Raw genomic sequence first — 20,587 nt, forward strand, 5'->3', positions numbered from 1 at the left:
CGAGTGCAAAGGTTGAGGATCTCACAAGATATTTAGACAGACTTATGGGCAGTTCTGGGGAGAAGCTGGTGGTTGTGGTGCAATGATATAGGGAAAGGGAGAAGAGAGGTCTTGGAGGCCAAAATTTAGACTTCTAGGTAAGAGATTCAAGTCCAGGACCACCATGGTAGCATGTTCTGAAATGCTTCCAATTCCACGCACAAAGGCCAGAAAGACAGGCAGTACTGCAGGGTCTCAATGCATGGATGAGACAATGGTGTAGGCAGCAGTGTTTTAAGTTTATTAGGAACTGGGGAACCGTTGGGGAAAAGAAGGGACTGTAGAGAAATGATGGGCTCCATCTAAACCAAAATGGAACCAGACTGCTTGTATGTAAAATTAAAAAGGTCATAGAGGATTTTTTAAACTAAGGGTTGATCTGTTGAGAAGTACTTCAGGAAGGTTTCAGTATAGTTTTATTCCTGACAGCAGATTTCGTTGGCTTTTCAGATCAGCTGAAGAAAATCCCAATAATTATATAAACAAGAAAAACAAAATAAAGCATGTACTTCACCGTACTCCATTACCAAACCACCGGTCTTTCTACTTTTCCACAGCTTCTAGGAGGATTTGTTTTGCAGCTTACAACCAGGTTCTTCACTCTTAAGAGCTGGCATTAAAATAAAAATTAAAACAGAATCCCAAGAAGGCTGCCCTTACATAGCAGGGACAGGATCATGTGATCTCTAACCTTCAAAGATGCATAGCTGTTGTTCAAGGGACAAATTTAAATCAAATGTTTTTCATCTTGCACACAAGAATGCGATGCACCACACCCTGTCAACCTCCTGAAGGCCAAATGTGTGCAATTTACAGCAATGAAAATTAGATACTATACCAGCAAGGTGTGACAGGGAAATCTGCATCTAAAATTAGAGACATTCCTTGAAATAAGGGACAACTGAGAGATGCAAAATGGGTCACATGGGGTATGTCTATGCTGCAGTTAGACACTCATGGCTGACTTGTGCCTGCTGACTCAGGCTCGTTGGGCTCAGGCTAAGGGGTTGTTTAACTGCGGTGTAGACGTTCCGGCTTGGGCTACTGACTGAGCTCCGCAAGCCTCCCACCTTGCAGGCTCCTAGAGCCCAGGCTCCATCCTGAGCCCAAACTTCTACACTGCATTTAAACAGCTCCTTAGCCCACGCCCCACGAGCCCGAGTCAGCAGGCATGGGCCAGCTGTGGGTGTCTAATTGAGTAGACATATCCTTCCTTTTCTACTGCTTCATAAATTGAGAGGTTTATTTTAATATAAACATATTGTCTTATCAGGGGGTGCGGCGGCCTGTCACAAACAAAAAACCAATCATAACACATCATTGATTACAGTATATAATTCACACTGAAGCCTGTATTTATAAGTCTGTCTCAGACACTGTATGTTATATAATACCTCTCTATTTCTGATGTTCTGTTTCTTGTTATTTATTTTCCAAAAACATTGGAAGTTCTTTTTGAGCAATTAAACATTTAGCAGAAAAGCCAGCCCTTTTATTTCAAGACAACTTGGTGCCATGCACTCCCAAAGAGTTTTCTTCAAACACCCATGTCCTGCTTCTTTGTATAGAAATGTCAGCCTTGCACTGTTTCAAATTAATTCAAGTCAATGGAAGATAAATAACTAATACTTAGGACTTTTCAGTAATAGAGCTGAAAGTGCTTTACCATGATGGCATTATTAGCCCCATTTTAGATATGGGAAAATGGAGGCACGGAGAGGTTAGGTGAGTTGCCCAAGGTCACACTGGAAATTACTGGCAAAGATAGGAATTCACGGACACTTCCAGTCAGGTTCACAATCCACTAAACCATATTGTCTCAGAAAGAGAAAGAAAATCATGTGTTTTGTTTTTGTTTTTTTTTTGTTTTGTTTTGTTTTAGCAGAAGAGCCAGATTTTCTACTAAAATATTTTTGACTTCATCTGGGTTTGAGTGGCAAATATCACTGTTAAACAACAAGCAGATTTTCTCCATATGTACCACAACAATTAAGAATTTGACCAAATCATGTTTCAGCTCACACACCTTCAAGACAGAGCTGACTCAGTGGAATAGATAAAATCATTCAGAAAGTGAGGAAATTAAGAGGGTGTAAAGGAGAAAAAGTTTTATATATTTCCAGGTCTGTGATAGACTTTGCACAAAAGGATAAAGCATTCAATGATTCTGAAAGATAATACATACACAAAACAAAATCTCTCTACTGTTTCAGTAGAAAGGAGTTTTTTGAGTGTAACATTAGAGTGTAAATGAGAGTTAACAAGACAGGTTGCATTGGCTACTGAAATTTACAAGAAATGCCTGCAGCGAGACTGGATGCATTAAACTTAGATGAGTACAGTGCAGTGCTTGAATAACCTACTTCAACATTTTGGGGATGAACTGTTGCTTTTCTATATTTGAGAATGGATAAATTTGTAGAAAAAGCAGTTTAGCTACATTTGAAAAAACAGATTTCTGGAAAGACTTTTTGGAATGTTGTGACGTTATTGGATTAAAATATGACTATATAGATCATTGTTACAACCACTATTATATATTTGCAATGAATCTTGTACAAAATGTGGTATGTAAGGTATCTATGAAAAGATTATGATTTGCTGATTATGATTATGCTATTTCTATGCACGTATCATTTTTGTATTTGAAGTTGTAAGTACTAGCTTTATACATGGATTTCAAATGTTTGCTCCTGGGGTAACACCCACAAAGTAGTTAGCCAGCACATCTTGGAGAGACTATTCAAATTGAGTGGCCCATCAAAAGGACACTTAACTCACAATGGACCATGGGAGACATGGGAGTGGACTGTCTTATAAACGTGCTGTCTGGTATATAAGTAATGGCTTCCTGCAATGACTGAGTGAAATTGGGCATGAACATGTGACTTGCCCATGTGACTCCAAACATTCTGTAAAAGCACTCTAATGTGCTACAGTACTGCCCTATGTAGACCTTGCTGACACACTCTAAATGGTACCTAGTTCGTACTGATCTAGTCCCATTTGAAATCACACCCCTCTAGTGTGCTTTGCTGGTGCTGTGTAGACAAGTCCCAAGAAAAAATTAAAAAGGGCTTTTCATTCGTGAAATATTTTTCAACATGACCCACACTGACCTCTATCATTATGCCCCTCAAGAGCTGTCACAGACTATAAAGCTGAAATGTTTAACCACCAACACGGTATAACCCCATCCACAGGCTAATTTAGGAATATCAACTGCTACAATTAATTCCTTACTTTCTAAACTATTGATTAGCCGGAAATACCATCAGCAAGCTTTGCTGAATCACTGAAATGATCACAGGAGAAACATTTACTTAATGCATTTCTTACTTGCAGTGTTCAGTCAATTCCCAACTGAAAATGACTGAAGATTTGTGTAAGATTCTATATAGTCTCTGAAAATTCCTTTTGAATAGCAGATGTGGAGGGGCCAACAAGATTTCATCCTATTTGAATAGGTATTTCAAAAAGGAATATTCTAACCTACTATAATAAAAAGAAAAAAAACCTGTATTTTACAATAAGACAAGGAGATTCCACGTTAGTACTGTTATTACTCAGACGTCACTGTCATGATTTATAATATCTCCAGAACATTGGAGGAATTATATTAAATTACAGAGCTATTACTTTATTGAGTATAAACACATTTGTAAGTATGAAGAAAAACAGAAAACCACCATTTAATATCCATCAGATTGGAGGGTTTTATCATCAGAACACCATGCTTGGAATTCTGTCTACTTCCATTCAAAACACCTCCTACTAGTATTGATAGCATGCTACGTCAATACAAAACACATCTTATAATGTTCAGTATTCTATGGGAAATTCCCACCCCAAAACCCAAATCAGTAATTTTTCATTCAAAGTGGATGCTTCCAGACTAAAGTATTTCTACAAGTGTCCATGTATCTTTCTGTCTGTCTCTCACTCCGTACCCCCATTAGTCTAACCTGAGACATCCACACTGAAAGGATGAATTGAAAACAAGAGATAACAGACATTGCTTAGTTCCAGGAGTTTAAGTAGGGCTCTGAGTTTAGCTTCTAATTTGACAATTCGAAAATCTTGTCGACGAATTTCAGATGTAAATGGCAGAGATCACGAAAGTCACTGATCACTGAATTTCCACTGGTGTTTCTTGAAAGACTTTGACATAGCCAAACTGCAAAAAAACCTCTTCCAATTTTGGATATGGAGATATGAATCTTAGTTTTCATACTGGAAATAAGGCATACATTTTTCACAGTGAGAGTAATTAACCATTGGAGGAATTTTAAATAAAAATTAAATGTTTTCCTAACTAGAAAATTATTCTGGGAAGTTCTATGGCCCGTATTATACAGGAGGTCAGACAATACGATCACAATGGTCCCTTCTAGCCTTGGAATCTATGAATATTATCACTCCCCTTTCTCCTGCCCCTCCCCTCCACACCCGTTCATAGTTTCAATTCAAGGTTCTAATGTTCACTGATCTGTGCTAAAAACTGAAGTTTATTATAAGGGCAACAAGGTCCCATCATCACTAACTTAAATACCAAAAAAGCCATCAAATGAATCCCCTGCCTCACAACCCTCACACCCGAAATATGTATGCATGTGTCTATGTGCATGTGCACACTACTATAGTTGGAGGAGGACTGAAGGCAAAAATTATGTTCCTCCTTTCTACGCTCAGATATAGAGCATATTATATACACACATATGCCCACACCAAACAGCCAACAGAATGCAAAAGGTTATATTTCTATTGGGGGTACAGAGAGAAAAAGTAAAGCAGTGGAGTCAAGTTCAAGTGGTTTGTAACTCACTACAAAGCCTGTTCAATCTACAGTATCTACTTTATAATATGTTCTTACAATTTAGGATACTGCACTCAAACAAAAGGCTCTAAAGCCCGTAGTGTGTAAGGTTATGTCAGATACCTACACCATGTGTACAATACAAATACACACTCTGATGGTGTTAATGAAGAGAGAAACAGACGCAAATAAATTAGGAATGGAAGTGTTTTGGGACATTATAAAACTATTTCAACATATGCAAATTTTAAGTTATCAGTTCTGTTGACTGATTTTATAGTCATTAACTTGAAGACCACTGAAATCTGTGCACTGGAATAATTAGACACCAGGTGGCTAGGCACCTTAGATTTGCCTATCTGAGGGTAGGTAGAGGTATCTTTGCTGCTCCTTCAGGTGTAACTGATACCATATGCCTTTTTTTCAGTGTATCCCTGCTAGCATACAGGTGAACATTTAAGAAGCTGAATATTTTTAAATTAATCAATTACCTGATAGCTTCATGAGGAGCTCAGATGCTGCCTTGACAGACATGTCCTGCCTTAACACATTTGTCTGCACTTCCTGTGGCTTGACAGTCTCCTCAGGGATGCTTGGGGCTGAGGCTTCAGATCCCGGGTTGAACACATAGCTGGACTGAGACAAAGTTGAGCTTGCAGCTTCTTCATCCCGAGGCTCATCTTTCACTTTAAATGTAGGAGTCAAGGGCTCTTTTTGATTTGCAGCTGTCAAGGGAGTTAAAAGGCTGGACTTAATGAGATGTGTACTGCATAATCACACAGCAGCAAGAAACAGGAGTGAACTGCAACCCAAGAACAGCTGGAGCAGATACTGGGCGCTAGAACATGACACCATTTAGAGATGGCTGGTGAGGTAGGTAGGTATCTGCACCTTTTGTACAAAGAGCATCTTTGGCACATAAGAGCTCAGTGTGTTGAATCTCAAGGAAACGTACATTTCCCACTCCTCCCTTTCTTCTTCTGCCCCTACCCCCACAACAGCTTTCCCATTGCTTGTGCTGTCTTGTATGTCTCCCACAAGCCTGATGGACACCTGAAGATACCACATCACATAATAGCCAATTTGACACAACCCATAACCATTTAATTATGAAGCTATTTTTTAAAAACTGGATATAAAAGAGAGAAATAATAAAGGATAGCAAGAGAGGAGGCAGAAGAGGGGAGCAAAAGGAAATGGAGAAGAGCAAATTAGTTACCCAAATCCAAATGGTTTGTTGTAATAATCTTACAGGTGTGAACAGAAGGAATTTTAGAGGTCCCAAATACTTCTTGGGGAAGAGAGCCCTGCATTATCAAAATATTTGGAGATTTTGTTAAAATATCATTTTAACCCCAGTCCCCACCCTGGAGAAAAACCAAACAAAGCAAATAGGTTTTCTTTTTAAATGCCTCATGTAAACAACTGCTGCTTCTGGGAGCAAGTTCCATAGATCTTGGTGCTGCTTATGTTGGCTTGGCACAGAATCACTTTGGCAAATAGCTCTTCAGTTAGTAGTTGCTAGTGTTGATCCATGGCACTGGATTTGGTCAACTTGGTGAAACCAGGGACCTGGATACCACTTAAACAATATTGCCAACTCCAAACATTCTAAACTTATGAGTCAAGCCCTCTAAAATTATGAGAATGCCTTAAATCATTAGATTTATTTTAAAAATTGTGATATTATTTTTCCCCCGCCTCTTAATTTTTTAACTTTTAGGCAAAGCTACCTGCCCCCAATTTGCCTGTGATTATCCCTTGTTCAAAATTCCACTTCAAGTGTGCTCAAAATGCAGGCCTCCCTGTTGCAGGCGGACTCTCCTTACCAGCTCCCCAGTGCCCTGGGGAGCTGCCATTCTATCCCTCTCTAATCCCATACCTACCTAGGAACAGAGTAAGCAGCTCCCCCACAACATTCTCCCTCCTTCAGTCATCTATCCCTCACCTACCCGCTACATTCACTTCTCTCACATATTCCTCTTTCTCATCACATTCTCCCTCTCTGCCACACCGCAGTCCCTGGCACACCCTCAGTCTGCTTCTCACATTGCCCCTCTCCCCTCCTCTCAGTTTGCCTCTTGCCCACCACCTCAATCTTCCTCATGCCTCCAACCATTCTCCTAGCTTCTCACAGATTCCTTACCTGTCTCCTAATGTATTCCCCCTCCTGGCTGCTCATGCACCTCCACATTCCCCTGGCCCGACTAAGGGGTCATCATCTTCCCTGAGGGCAGTTCGGCTTAAGTCTCTTTGGAAAGAGTGGGAGCTAATGGCCATCTTTGCCATGGGCAGCTTCATTTTCCCTTGTGAAGGTTAAAAGAGACATGGTGACCAGATCTGGCTGCAGCCTTTGGCATCAGGTAGAAAGGCAGAAATGAGAGATGACACCCATTTTGGCTAAGGGCCAAATTATATGAGATGGAAGGCATGAAAATCCTTAAAGCAAATATTGCAAGACTAGTGACAAAGTCACGTGTGTTGCAAGATAACACTACTCCAGCTCAGCGAGTGACTTATAGAGTCAATGCTGGCCACACAGCACCAGACTTAGTTGACTAAGGCTGAAGAGACTGCCCCAAACATCAGGGGTTTGATACAGCCCTCCTGCTCTTCACAGGTCTGGATGATGTCTGTGACTTACAGACACTCTTTGTTTTTGATGTGGAGGAAGGCTGGAGAGAAGAGAAGCAGAACTTGAGGGAGGATATTGAAAGAAAAACTGGCTGAGTAATTAGCTAACTATAAACAAAAATAGACCCCAAATGGGCGAAAGAAAAGACAAACGAACGAGGGAAACACCGAGGATGCTAAGCAAGCTCCAGGCTAACTGAATCGCTGGTGGCCAGAAGGAATTAACAGAAGGGCAGCTGAGGCCACTGCTTCTCAGAACGTTGCTCAGTGGGAGGCACGGGGAAGAGTGTAGTGGCTCCAACAATCACAGCTCCCTGGAAGTTATCGAGCTTATGTTGCAGGAGGCATGCGTAGCCCAAGAGTGGAAAATATGAAGAATACACCTCAAAGAAGAACAGGGGGGTTGCTTTTACAATTACCCTTTTAAATGCCTCACATAAACAACTGATCCTTCTCAGAGCAAGCATACATAAAGCTACTTTTGAAGCTTGGTCTTCTGCTTTGTAACCCTATCTGAAGTGCTCAAAGGAAGAGATAATGAAGTTTTAAGTGCAATCATAGTTGCTTCTCAGATGATGAGAAACTTGAAGTTGGTGGCCACAATCAATTTGAGGGTGCTTAAAAAGGATACAACTCTTGGACACACATTCCACTGTGCCTTAAAAAAAAATATATATCCGGACCTCTAATACACATTTTAAAAGCTTTGCAATTTACACTATGGAGCTGCTTGGGTTGCCTTTGGATGATTTATATTTTTGGTTGGGCTTAGGGTTGGCACGATGCTATCACAGATCATTTAAGGAAGTGATGTGGATTGGGCTCACCCAGTAAGTATGCACATTTCAGTGCATGTTGACAATACTTACTCTTAAGGAATTAAATCATCTTAAATGTGAACATTTTAATATGCATTTTTAGCACTTATGCCACCATATGGATTTTTTACCTTTACAATTTTAGGTAGTCTAATGCAAAAATATGCATTAATGCAATGATAAGCATTGCATTAAATTCACCAAAATACAGGTTATGGTTAACATAGTTATGCTAACCTCACCAAGTTACATATGTAAGCCCTCCAAACACCTCCACCATCCGTTATCCAGGTCTGACCCTTCTGTCTAGCTCTGTCTCTCATGCCCCATTTCTAAACTAGATAGTCTATTCTAGGGTTCCAATTTGGCCCATGTGCCGTGGCATTGTGTACCAGCACATCTCCCAAGAGGAGTGTAGCAGCACCTCTTGGGGTCCAGAATCTCAACTTTTATCTCAGTCTCAATTTACATTTGAATCAATTTGGCTCTCGGAGGTACAGGGGTCCATTCACATGGAAATCAATGCAGGATCAGGGCCCATGTCTAGACAGGGCTTTAGAGATGTGGTTTTGGCTAAATTATACAAGGAAAAAGGCTAAACTGATGTTCCTACCTTTCCTGATTTCTCTTGTATAGATGCATTATTCTAGTCAGAAGTCATAACTCATCCAGCAGAATATATATTTGTTTGGTTAACTGAAAGCTCTTCCTCCTGGAACATTTCCTGAACTGTCAAAACCCTCCCCAGATGAATACGTCCAACCCAGAGGACACACAAACCTAGGACAGTTATTACCAGGGCTTAAATTCTCAGAGACTATTTCCTGGAATCCCCAGGTCCCTCCCCTATTTGGGGCTCCGGGCTTCAGCTGTGGGCTGGGGCTTTTGGGGGCTTCAGCCCCACAGGAGGTGCCAGGGCTTGGGACTTCAGCCCTGCCAGAGCTCCCGCAGATTTGAAAATATTTATCAGAGCTCATCTCTGGATAGCCCCAGCTGAATTTCAGCCCTAGTTATTACAATTAATTGAAAAAAGAACCAACTATTGTGTTGATATCCATTTAACATTCCCTGTTGCTCTAACCTGAAAGATAACAAAGAGGATTCCAAGCTAAACCAAGTCTATATAGAAGAGTAGATAAACATAAATAAGATTTTCCAGAGTGATGGATCTGCACTAGGATAAATTAAAATTACAGGTGAGAAAACTAATCTTGTCTCTCTTCAGTACCAGTTTCACTGCTCCAGACAGAATTCATCATAACACATGGGAAGTAGCACACAGTGACCAATCATCAACCACATTGGGAGAAATAGTGAACAGATGTAATAGTCATTACAAATAAAGGAATCAGAAAGTTTTCAACAGAAGCTGTTGACCAAACCAATTCACTTACTGTGTATTTCTCAGTGCTTACAACACTTATGACTGAAAAAAGGAAAAGGAATTATCTGCTTCAAGTGAAGCTTGGTGTTATAAGTTGGGCACAGTGAAAGACTGGTCTGTGGTCCAGCTACTAATGGGTTGAAATTAAGAATTTAAGAAAATAAAAGAATCCCAACTCAACCTTCCTGCCGAAGGGAAGGCTGCAAGAAAAGAGATCTACAGAGCCAGTAAATAGACACACCATGGTTGAAAGTAGCTCTAATGAAGGGCTCTAGAACCACACAGCAATAACCTTGGGCCATAGGATGCTTTATAAGTGGTGCTTGTGAGCCACAACTACAAAGGCATGAGATAGCAGGATCCAACCAAAGACAGCAGTGGGAGATGTGAGGATCAGTGGCACCAAGTGCTGAGACATGAAGCTAAGTAAGCTAAGAAAGGAAAACTTTTTACAAGGAACCCTAGGGTTTATGGGAAGAAAAGAAAGGAATAACGTTTTAGTTGGGATCCCATTGAGGCTAGAATGCCTGAGTGACGCAATAAGTGAATACTTACTAAGATTCCAGGTGGGAAGTTGTGGGCATTGGGGATCAGGAAGAACCAAAGAATTCTGATGATTCATATTCATTATATTTGGAAGGATCCATTGTTTGATGTTGAACATTCACACCCTAAAGAGAAGCTGTGATGAGTAAAGGACTAACAGTATGATGATAAGTATTACTAGCTATTTTTGCTATTATATTGGGAAAGTTGGGGGGCTGGAGTAAACTTTGGCAAACTATATACAAGACCCTAGTTCACACTTGCAGATAGCCAGGAAGTTTGTAAAATCTGCAAACTCTGCAAAAGGAGCAAGTGGTGAAGTGATCTCTTTGCAGGAAGAAACTATGTGGTTGAGATCTGTTATTGACTTTTCAGAATAAGATCCCATTTACCTGATAATTTCTATTTGACTTATTAGAAAGAGATGCTTGGAAATACATGGCTTGGAAATAGAAATGCCATTCTCCTGACAGGATAGAATCTAGCTGGGTCTCTCACTTGCTCTTGTTCTTTCCGGTGCCCTCTCCTCAAAGGATCTGATAGATTACAGAACACCGGTTGTCATTCACCGTACGTGAGGTGCTGTAACACAATTCTGTTCAGTTTCCAACTCCTTGTGTACTCAATCTCTGCCTCAGGAAAACCAAGTAGGCTACCACCTAAGCTCCCCACTGAAAGAAATTTGCCTCTGTGGGAACTATTGCCAGCAAATTCACTGTGTGTGTTTGAGATCCTCCACAAGGATCTGAATTGAAATATACATTGTCAAAGTGAAACCCTAGTTCCATATGAACTAGGGTGGTGAAACTGTAGTGTAGGCATGCCTAAAGGGAAGGGATATGAGTGTTAAGCCTTACCCCTGAGCAACAACCTATCAGGTGCAACACTCTATTTAAATTCATGGTTATTCAAATCATCTTGTTTAGGAATATTAAGGCAAATTGGAAGTAATAGTAGAAATGAAGTGTTCGAAAAAAGTTAGCTACCTAGCTCCACCTTTTCTTAAACTGCTTTGAACCTAAGTGTTTGGGGTGGGGGGGGTGGAGGTTTAAGGAAACCAGAGAGTGCTATTTCACACACAAGTATTGCCACAAGAAATCCCTTCTGTCACCACTACTGGCTAAATTACAGCTAGTACTGAACAGTGAACCCAGAAAAGAGAGCATGCAGAATAGGAGTGTGACTGGCCATAGGGAGAGGTGCACAGAAAAATGGAGGCTGCTTGTCTGTGTGAGCCCACTGAATGAGTTTTTGTTCCCTTACTGGAACCTGCTTGCAGGCTACATGGTGTGATGTAGATTCTGGTAGGGTGAAGACAGGAAATTTTTGGTTTAAAAACCCCTCTACTACTGTCTTCAGGGCCGTCCCCCTGTTTGCCAGCTACATGGCACATGGCCCATTGCAACAGAGGCATGATCCTGAAGGGAAAGCAGGTCAGTACCAAGTGCTAAAACCATCCTGCTGAACCCACTGATATGTCCCTAGTCTGTTGTGCAGCAAAGTGAGACCCTCTGCGAGGGCCCTTTCCACCCTAACAGATGAAGACCAAGCTGGAGGAAGATGGACGGGGGGGGAAACGATTTGTTTCCCATGAGAAAGAATTTCTTGCAAAAGGCTCTCTCACAGAGAGCAGCAGAGAAAACATCTGCTCACCTCCATGAAAGCAGAGATACTGGGGAAGGAGCTTTCAAAGAACGAGCGAATGAAACTCCGCCTTTTTGCCAGTGGATCTGACTGAAAGGCCTATGAGTTATGACTTCTGCTCAGAGCAGTAGATCCCATCACAGAACAAAGAGAATTATCATTATGTTTGTTTCTGTGAATAGTAATTTGTGCACAATTTAAATCTAGGTTGAAAATATACACTTTCTAGAAGCACAGGGTTGTATATTTCTTGCTGTGTCTTGGGGAAATGCACTGGGAAGCAGTTTGTTGTACTGAAGTTCAAATCACGCTTCATTAGCGCAGACTTTCCATTCCTGTATGCTGCTAAATTCTGTGCATTTCTGGGAGGTGTAAAATATGAGAGATTTGATTTTGATGATGCCAAGAAATTCTTGGATGTAAAACAGCAATCTATTGGGGAAGGGGAAGATGAAGCTGGTGATATATCAGAAGCAGAGGTTATTAAAAGCTTTTATTTGTCCAACTTTTAATTAACTGTGCTATTGCCCTTTTTGGGTTTTATTTTCAATTAAAGATCTAGATGGAAATTATGAAAATGTGAATCTGAAGAGACACTTCAAAGAGCTATCTTGACATCAGTAATATCTACACTGACAGCAACATTATGGAATTTACAATGTTTTTAACTTAAGGACATGACCAAATATTTGCCAGCCATGTGTGCTTACATATTCTATTTGAAATCTCTGATTTGGGCATAAACTATGGACTTTAAACATATGCAGTATATTCTTTTCCTTCGAATTGCAAAAGAAATATATCAGTTTTGACAATTTAATTGGGTGTACTTTTTATTATTTTAAAAATAACCTTCTGAAGAGTCTCCAAACCAGCCAATTCAGCACTGTTGATGGGAAACTTTGCAGGGAGATTTTGCTTGACACCACATAAGTACCAAGGTTTTCAAGAACCCACACAGTACGGATGATCTTTCTAACTAATAATGCAATTTACCTCATAATGTACTGTATGGAGCAGTCAGCTGATTTAGTAGTTTATTATTCTATCAATGGATTCAGCTGAGAAAACATGAGTACAGAGTTTAGTGTTTTTCAGTCATCAGAATCCCAAGATAGTATTATTTCCTAAAATGTGTATCACTGTATGGCTGTGATATCAGTTATGAATTAAAAGGGGTTTCCCCCACCCTCCTTAAACACAGACTGTAGTTTCTTTAACAAGTAAGGCTGGCCAAACTTTATATATTGATAAGTGCTCCTGTTAGTTTTCCCTCATATTAGAGTGTTTTCACATGAGCAGTTTAAACAGCATAAAAAGAACTGTAGACGCAAAGTACATCCTAAGATAAAAAGAGTTGTTGTCTAGGGCAATGCAATTGGGTGAACACCAGGAGGAGAAAGGGAATGAAGTATGCTTCACAATTATTGTTTCCACACAAAGTCCCTTTGAAATCAGTAGCTCAAGAATGACATTTATTTCAATGGGACTCATTTATTTTAAATTGTGATGAAAAGTAAACACTTCACAAAAACTAGCACAGTAAGGATGTTATTATACTATGCTGGCCATGGCAATTTGGCTTAATGTGAGAAAACGCTGTTTTATAACAATAGGAAACACAATTTTTAAAATGAGCGGAAGGGAAAAATTTTCACACAGACACATACTTTGAATCTGCTGAAATTGAAACCATAAAAATAGAAACTAACATTCTGCAGATTAAGTTACAAATGCAGTTACAGGGTTTCTGTATGGAATTGATGTACAGAAAACAAACTAAAACAAAATGAAAAAACGTGTTGGCTCTGATTCAACAAAGCACTTAAGCACGTGTTTAACTTTAGGCCTGTTTGAACTGAAGTAAATGCAAAAAAGTAAAGCCCATGCTTAATTGATTTGCTGGATCAGAGGTCATTAAACAGAGTCAAACAGACTACATGACCATAACCAGTAGCTAACAAGCTAAAGGGAAATTATTAAACTGGAGAAGATGGGGATCAGTAGAAGAATTATAAAGGGGTATGAAACTGGCAACAGGTTGTGCTGAAAGGAGAACTATCAAGCTGGAAGGAGGTAACTGGTGGAGTTTCTCAAGGATCAGTCTTGGGACCAATCTTATTTTATATTTTAATTAATGACCTTGGCTCAAAAGATCAGCATGTGCTAATGAAATCGGTTGATGATAAAACGTTGGGAGATACCATCAATACAGAGGAAGGTTGGGATATTATAAAGGAAGAATTGGAAAAGCTTGAGGACTGGAGCAATGGAAATGGGATGAAATTTAATAGTGCAAAGTCATGCACATAGGGACAAATAAGAACTTCTGCTATCAATTGGAAACAACAGAAGAGGAGAAAGACCTCAGTGTATTAGTCGATCACAAGATGACTATGACCAATCTGATGTGGCTGTGAAAAAGGCAAATACAATCCTATGATGTATCAAGCAAGCCATTTCCAGTAGACGTATGAATACCATTGTACAAGGTACAGCAAAGACCTCATGTAACGGAGTGGGAATTTTCTGTAATATTTTGTAGGAATAGTGTGAGTACCTCAATTTCCCTTATATGTTGCATGATCATCTTGGGAGCAGAAAAAGGCTGTTTACTCTTAGGCAGGCTACCACACAGTGTGGATGAAGCCTAGCTGTCTTGAGTTTGTGGCCCATGTGAGTGGAGAGTCCATGAAGACAATGGCAAAGCTGACCCCTGGGACATTTGGTTCCTAGCAACTAACGATCATGGATGGTCAGGAAGCCAGCCATGTTTGACCTGCTGGAGAACAAAAGACTGAGGAGAGGCCAGGTGAGACTCACTGGGAAATCTGCACAAAAAGGACAGAAGGGGACAGAGCAGGAGCCAAGCAGGGACACACTGCTTGGCTGGGACTCTGGGCTAACCAGAATGGACCAAGGTGTAACTTTCTTCTCTCTGTGCTAACCAAGGTCTTTCTACTATTCTACACACCTAATAAAGCAGGGATTCTCATCCTTTTTCTTTCTGAGGCCCCCCCAACATGCTATAAAAACTCCACAGCCCACCTGTGCCACAATGACTGTTTTTCTGTATATAAAAGCTAAGGCTGGCATTAGGGGGTAGCAAGCAAGGCAATTGCCCGGGGCCCCACACCATAGGGGCCCCGTGAAGCTAAGTTGCTCAGGCTGCAGCTTCAGCCCCACACAGCAGGGCTTTGGCTTTCTTCCCTGTGACTCTAATGCTAGCCCTGCTTGGTGGACCCTCTGAAACCTGTTCATGTCCATTCCCCCGTCCCACCCCAAGAGGGCCCTGGACCCCTAGTTGAGAACTGCTGTAATAAACCCTACTGTTTTTACAGTGCTGGCTGAGAGTCACTGCAGATGCTGAAGGTGGGGATGCAGTGCCTCCTTTGGGTGTATAAGTCTCCCTCAGGTGGATTTGTTAAAGGGAGCTCATGGTTGAATCAGGGTGCTGAAGGCTCTGAGGTTCAGTCCAAGACTCCAAGGTTCAGTCCAATGGCTTAACCCCAATGAAAGAGTGAGATCCTAAGGTGGTCTGGCACACTGAAGGGGTCCTCCCAGGGATTGCTCCAAAGCAGTTCCAGAGCACTGGACCTGTGGATCTGTGACACCTCACCTCAAATATTGTGTACAATTCTGCTCACCAATGTTCACCAGAAAGTTGAATTTGAACTGGAACAGGTGCAGAGAAGATCTACTAGGATGATTAGGGAATAGGGAGCCTATTTTCTGATGGGAGAGTAAAAGGGCTTGGTTAATTTAACCTAGCCAAAAAGATGGCTCAGAGGGGACATGATTGGTTTTTATAAATACATTGTGGGGAGGAGTAACCACCAGGGAGATGAGCTATTTCAGCTAAAGGACAATGTTGGCACAAGAACAAATGGATATAAAACTGGCCATGAATAAATTTGGGCTGGAAATGAGAGGAAGGTTTCTAACCATCAAAGGAGCAAAGTTCTAGTACAAACTTTCAATAGGAGTAGTCGGGGCAAACAACCTTAGTTTTAAGATAGAGCTTGATAAGTTTGTGAATAGGATTCTATGACTGGGTTCCCTGCAACAGCTGGGGACAGGACTCGATGACCCAGTAGGTCCCTTCCAGACCTATGCCCCTAACCAAATAAAATCTGTAGATCAGCCTCATTTAAACACTAGGAAGCATTAGCATACACACCTTGCAAGTATCTTTCTAAATTAAACTGTTTTGACTCTGAATGATAAAATCGGGAAAGTATTTCAGGGTTTTTTTTAATGTTTTGGACTTTAAAATTGCTGAATTGGTTTACATCTTCTATTTCAGAAAAGTTGAAACAAACTAAAGAGTCACATCTAGCCTGACAATTTCTCTGGAAAGAGTCTGTCACATGCTATTTGAGAAGTCAAGAGATTTATATTCTTGAAAAGTTAAGGGCTGAGAGTTAATAGTGTCATTATGAGAAACTAATCAAAGGGACTGAATTCAGTACACTAACTGAAAAACCTGGAAACAGAAAAAACACAGCTAATATTTATCAGACCTGCTAAATAAAAGAGCACTACTACTGCTATATAGCCACGCATATTGCATAGGGAATAGCACCAACTTACAAATTATGTTGCAAAATATCAACCCCTTTGGAAAATACACTCCTTCCCCTTTAACATAGCTTTTCTTGTATTGTAAACTTGGTGACGGTGGCAGTACATTTTCATCCAAATATGCACACACACAAAATTACAGATACATCTCACTCCCCGAGTGACTTTATAGCATGTTGCTAGGTAACAGTGCATACAAGTCAGGTTTCAGGACCTTTAGTAAGTCACCATAAAATAACTGCATGGGTCTTTTTGCATGAATAATGTACATTTCTATCCTTTTTCTGATGCCAACAGATCAATCATTGAAAACATGACTGTCTGCCAAACTGTAAACAGCTCCCCATCAACTGTTACATGAAAAACAACAGATCAAGATGTTGTGGGTTTTTTTCCCCAGTTATCAGTAGGCTTTTTCGCCTCTTGCTTTCCGCTCTCAATTCATGCTCTAAGCAGCCATCATGAGCTCTATTATCTACAGTGCAGTCCAGCCAAGGTCTAGAGAGCCACTTACTGCATAACATGCTCTTAAGCAACACTAATCTAAACCAGTTGTCAGAACCACAACAAAAAATGGGCTTTTTCTATGGATTAAGTTTGAAACTCAACAGCAACAACAAAATAAGGTGCGGACAAACAAAAAATGTTTTTCCATAACAAAAAATGGAAAAAACCGTCAACATATACTTCTAAAATCCAGAAGTTTCCAGAGCTTCTTTTGAAACATAATGAGAGCTGTTTGCTATCCCATCCCTGACTTCTCATTCCTCTTTTCCTCTCCCTTTTGCTTTGTGTTGGGTTGGCTCTATGAACCCTGAAACTTTATTTTCCAGCTCTCTTCATTCCATCCTGTGTTCTCAGATAAGAGTCTACATACTCCCAGAGGTACAAAGATCTGGGGCAGATGAGGACATTAAGCCATTCCAAAAGACAAGACTGAATTGTCACTGAGCAAAAGGACATTAGGCCAGACCTTGATCCTCTGGTTCACCTAGCAATGACATTTATTGAAATGCAAGTCACATTCCATTTAAAGGAATGCAGTGACCAGTTAGTCTCCATTTAAAAGGCTATTGTTAACCTCCAAAGGGCAGAAATGGTATATGGAAATCACCTTGGGGACTGCCATCTCCATGTAAGACAGAACTGATTCTCTATCAACCTTTTTCCCGCTTCCTCTCCTTTAAATTTTCAAGCCCAACCTTTGAAGATGTTTAGCTAATAATGCCCCACCCCACCTCTGGCATATTCCCAAAACTGAAATGTTCAGTCAAACCAACAATAGAAGACAGAAAATACAACAGATTCTCCCTAGGCACATATACTCCATTTCATAAAATTATTCTGCAGACAACTCTCCAAAGGAGGGGGGAAAAAATAGAAGCGTGGTATGCATTAAATAAGGATTTCAATTAAAAACAAAGGTTTTCAGAAGTTCTTCACGTACTTCTTAGGCTACCAACATTCTGATGATAATAATCAATAAAATGAAGTAACATCTTCCATTCTTTAATAGCACTGATTAACTAGGCCTCACATACTCCTGTGAAGTGAGGTCAAGCATTATAAGCCCCATTTAAGAGATGGTAAAAGGCCAAGGAAGGTTAAAGGCCAGATTTTCAGAGATGCTGGGCAACAATAGCTCTGATTGACTTCAGCTACAATTGTGGCTGCTCAGCATTTCTGAAAAGCGTGCCCAAGAGGACTAGTATATGGTCACATTGACTCAATAACAGAATCTGGAGTTCCTATTCCCAGCTCTCTAATATAATAATTAGGTGTGACCTCCCAAAGAATAAACAGGAAATTGTTATTTTTTTAAAGTCAGGTGAAAAAAAAAACGTATGGCAATTCCAAGAATTAGTGAATGCAGAACAGAGGGGGTTCTTAAGGTTGGAGAAGGAGCAGCAGCTGCTGCCGGCCGTTCAGTTACCTGACAGCTTCATGAGAAAGTCTGATGCCATCTTGACAGAGATGTCCTGGCTGAATAGTGCTGAGGCTGTATTGGCCACATAGTCAGAGGAGTCTTTCAGCTTTGTGTTGTTGGTGGCTCTGTCAACGGTGCTGAAAGCAAAGGATGTAGCTGAGATGCTGTTGTCATCTTTGGGTTCTTCCTTTACTACTAAAGGTGGGACACCAGCACTGGCCTGCCCAGCCACCTCAAGTGTTTTAGACACAGACACTGTCCCTGTAAGCTCAGATCCTCTTTCCCTCTGTTGCCCAGGGCAGGAATTGTTATTTAGCTGTGGCGATCCCTTCACTTCAGTTTCTGGGATTTCCTCCTTCACTTTGGCTTCTGTCCTGAGGAAGTGCTGATGGCAACGCATGTGGAGTTTCAGGCTGAAGTGGCGTGAGGACGTGAAAGGGCATAGCTGGCATTGGAAGGTTTCTCCCCTGTCCTGGTGCTGATGAACCTGATTATATGATTGAAAACAAACATACATTTAAAGAAAATGTTATAAAAGTATTCTAACAGTCTCTCCTATATATCTTTCTCACACACATTTTTATAAATACTTCAACTCATTAGTGAACATGTCATTACAAGACTCTTGCTAAAGATCAATTTCTAATAAAAACAGTATTGCACCACCTAGGCAGCAAAGAACATAAGTTCTGAACCCAGTTCAAAAACCAGATATGTCCTGTTTCTGCACCATAAAAACTGGAAGTCCTTTTTGTACAAATCAACCTTTATGACCTGACTGTAATGCCTATTGTATAAAATTCTGAATCCTCAATTCAGACAGGCAGCTGGTTCTTGGACAAGAACCTTATTTATTCTGTATTTTGTTGAGCGTTATGCCTATAACATTCTGTAAATAATGATGTTTCAGTGCAAACCTTGAAAATGCTAACTTGTATAACAAATACTGTAAACAATTTAGGTCCCATATTAATCCTCCATTATGAGAAAAACACAGTTCTTGTTTATAGTCACTGAAATAGTTTGTTGAGAACTAATTCCAGCAGAAAATGAAAGATTCTGTTATGACATGAGACAATAAAGTATTTGCATCACATTCTGATTTATCAGGTGTTACCTGGAGAACATTTTCTTTTATCTTCCATATTTTTAGACTACAAGTTCTTTCACACAGGGACCACGTCTTCCTGTGTGTTTGTACACTTCCCAGTACAATGGGACTCCAGTCCCAACTATGGCCTTTGGGAGCTACCATTTGTGTATGTACACACTCTCTCTCTCTAATTTGTAAATTAATTTAGTATTCATGACAGGGAGGGAACAAGCATAATTAGGGCCCTACCAAATTCATGGCCATGAAAAATGTGTCACAGACCGTGAAATCTGGTCTCTCCCCCACCGTGAAATCTGGTCTTTTGTGTGCTTTTACCCTATATTATATAGATTTCACAGGAGAGACCAGCGTTTCTCAAATTGAGGGGCCTGACCCAAAGGGAGTTGCAGGGGGGTCACAAGCTTATTTTAGGGGGATCACAGTATTGCCACCCTTACTTCTGTGTTGCCTTCAGAGCTGGGCAGCTGGAGAGTGGTGGCTGTTAGCTGGGCACCCAGCTCTGAAGGCAGCACCCCGCCAGCTGCAGCGCAGAAGTAAGGTGGCAATGCCATACCATGCCACTCTTATTCTGTGCTGCTGCCTTCAGAGCTGGGCATCCGGATAGTGGCGGCTGCTGACTGATGGCCCAGCTCTGCAGGCAGCATCACAGAAGTAAGGGTGGCAATACCATACCCGGCCAGCAGCCGCCGCTCTCCAGCAGCAGTGCAGAAATAAGGGTAGCAGTACCACAAACCCGCCCCCCCAAGCACACACACAATTTCTTTATGGAGCAGGACCCCTAAAATTAAAACACCTTGAAATTTCTGATTAGAATAGCTGAAATCATGAAATTTGCAATTTAAAAAAATCTTATGACTGTGAAATTGACCAAAATGGACCATGAATTTGGTATGGCCCTAAGCATAATGCTAGCAAACTTTCCCAATGCACTTTTGTCATAAATATAAAGGGAAGGGAAAACACCTTTAAAATCTCTCCTGGCCAGAGGAAAAACCCTTTCACCTGTAAAGGGTTAAGAAGCTAGGATAACTTGGCACCTCCTTGGCACCTGACGAAAATGACCAATGAGAAGACAAGATAC

At 40.8% G+C, this 20,587-nt stretch overlaps 1 protein-coding gene across 1 annotated transcript in view; it reads right to left on the reverse strand.

Moving 5' to 3' along the window:
- ZNF827 (zinc finger protein 827) overlaps positions 1 to 20,587 on the reverse strand; it is a 134,175-nt gene that overhangs the window by 70,306 nt on the left and 43,282 nt on the right. Inside the window, exons 4-5 of the mRNA XM_077814457.1 lie at positions 18,399 to 18,879; positions 5,347 to 5,580 (exon numbers count right to left, since the gene is read on the reverse strand). Of these exons, the coding sequence (XP_077670583.1) occupies positions 5,347 to 5,580; positions 18,399 to 18,879 (715 nt within the window). The remainder of the gene's footprint in view (positions 1 to 5,346; positions 5,581 to 18,398; positions 18,880 to 20,587) is intronic.

Source organism: Eretmochelys imbricata, chromosome 4 (assembly GCF_965152235.1).
Source record: "Eretmochelys imbricata isolate rEreImb1 chromosome 4, rEreImb1.hap1, whole genome shotgun sequence".
In the NCBI taxonomy this organism is placed as follows: Eukaryota; Metazoa; Chordata; order Testudines; family Cheloniidae; genus Eretmochelys; species Eretmochelys imbricata.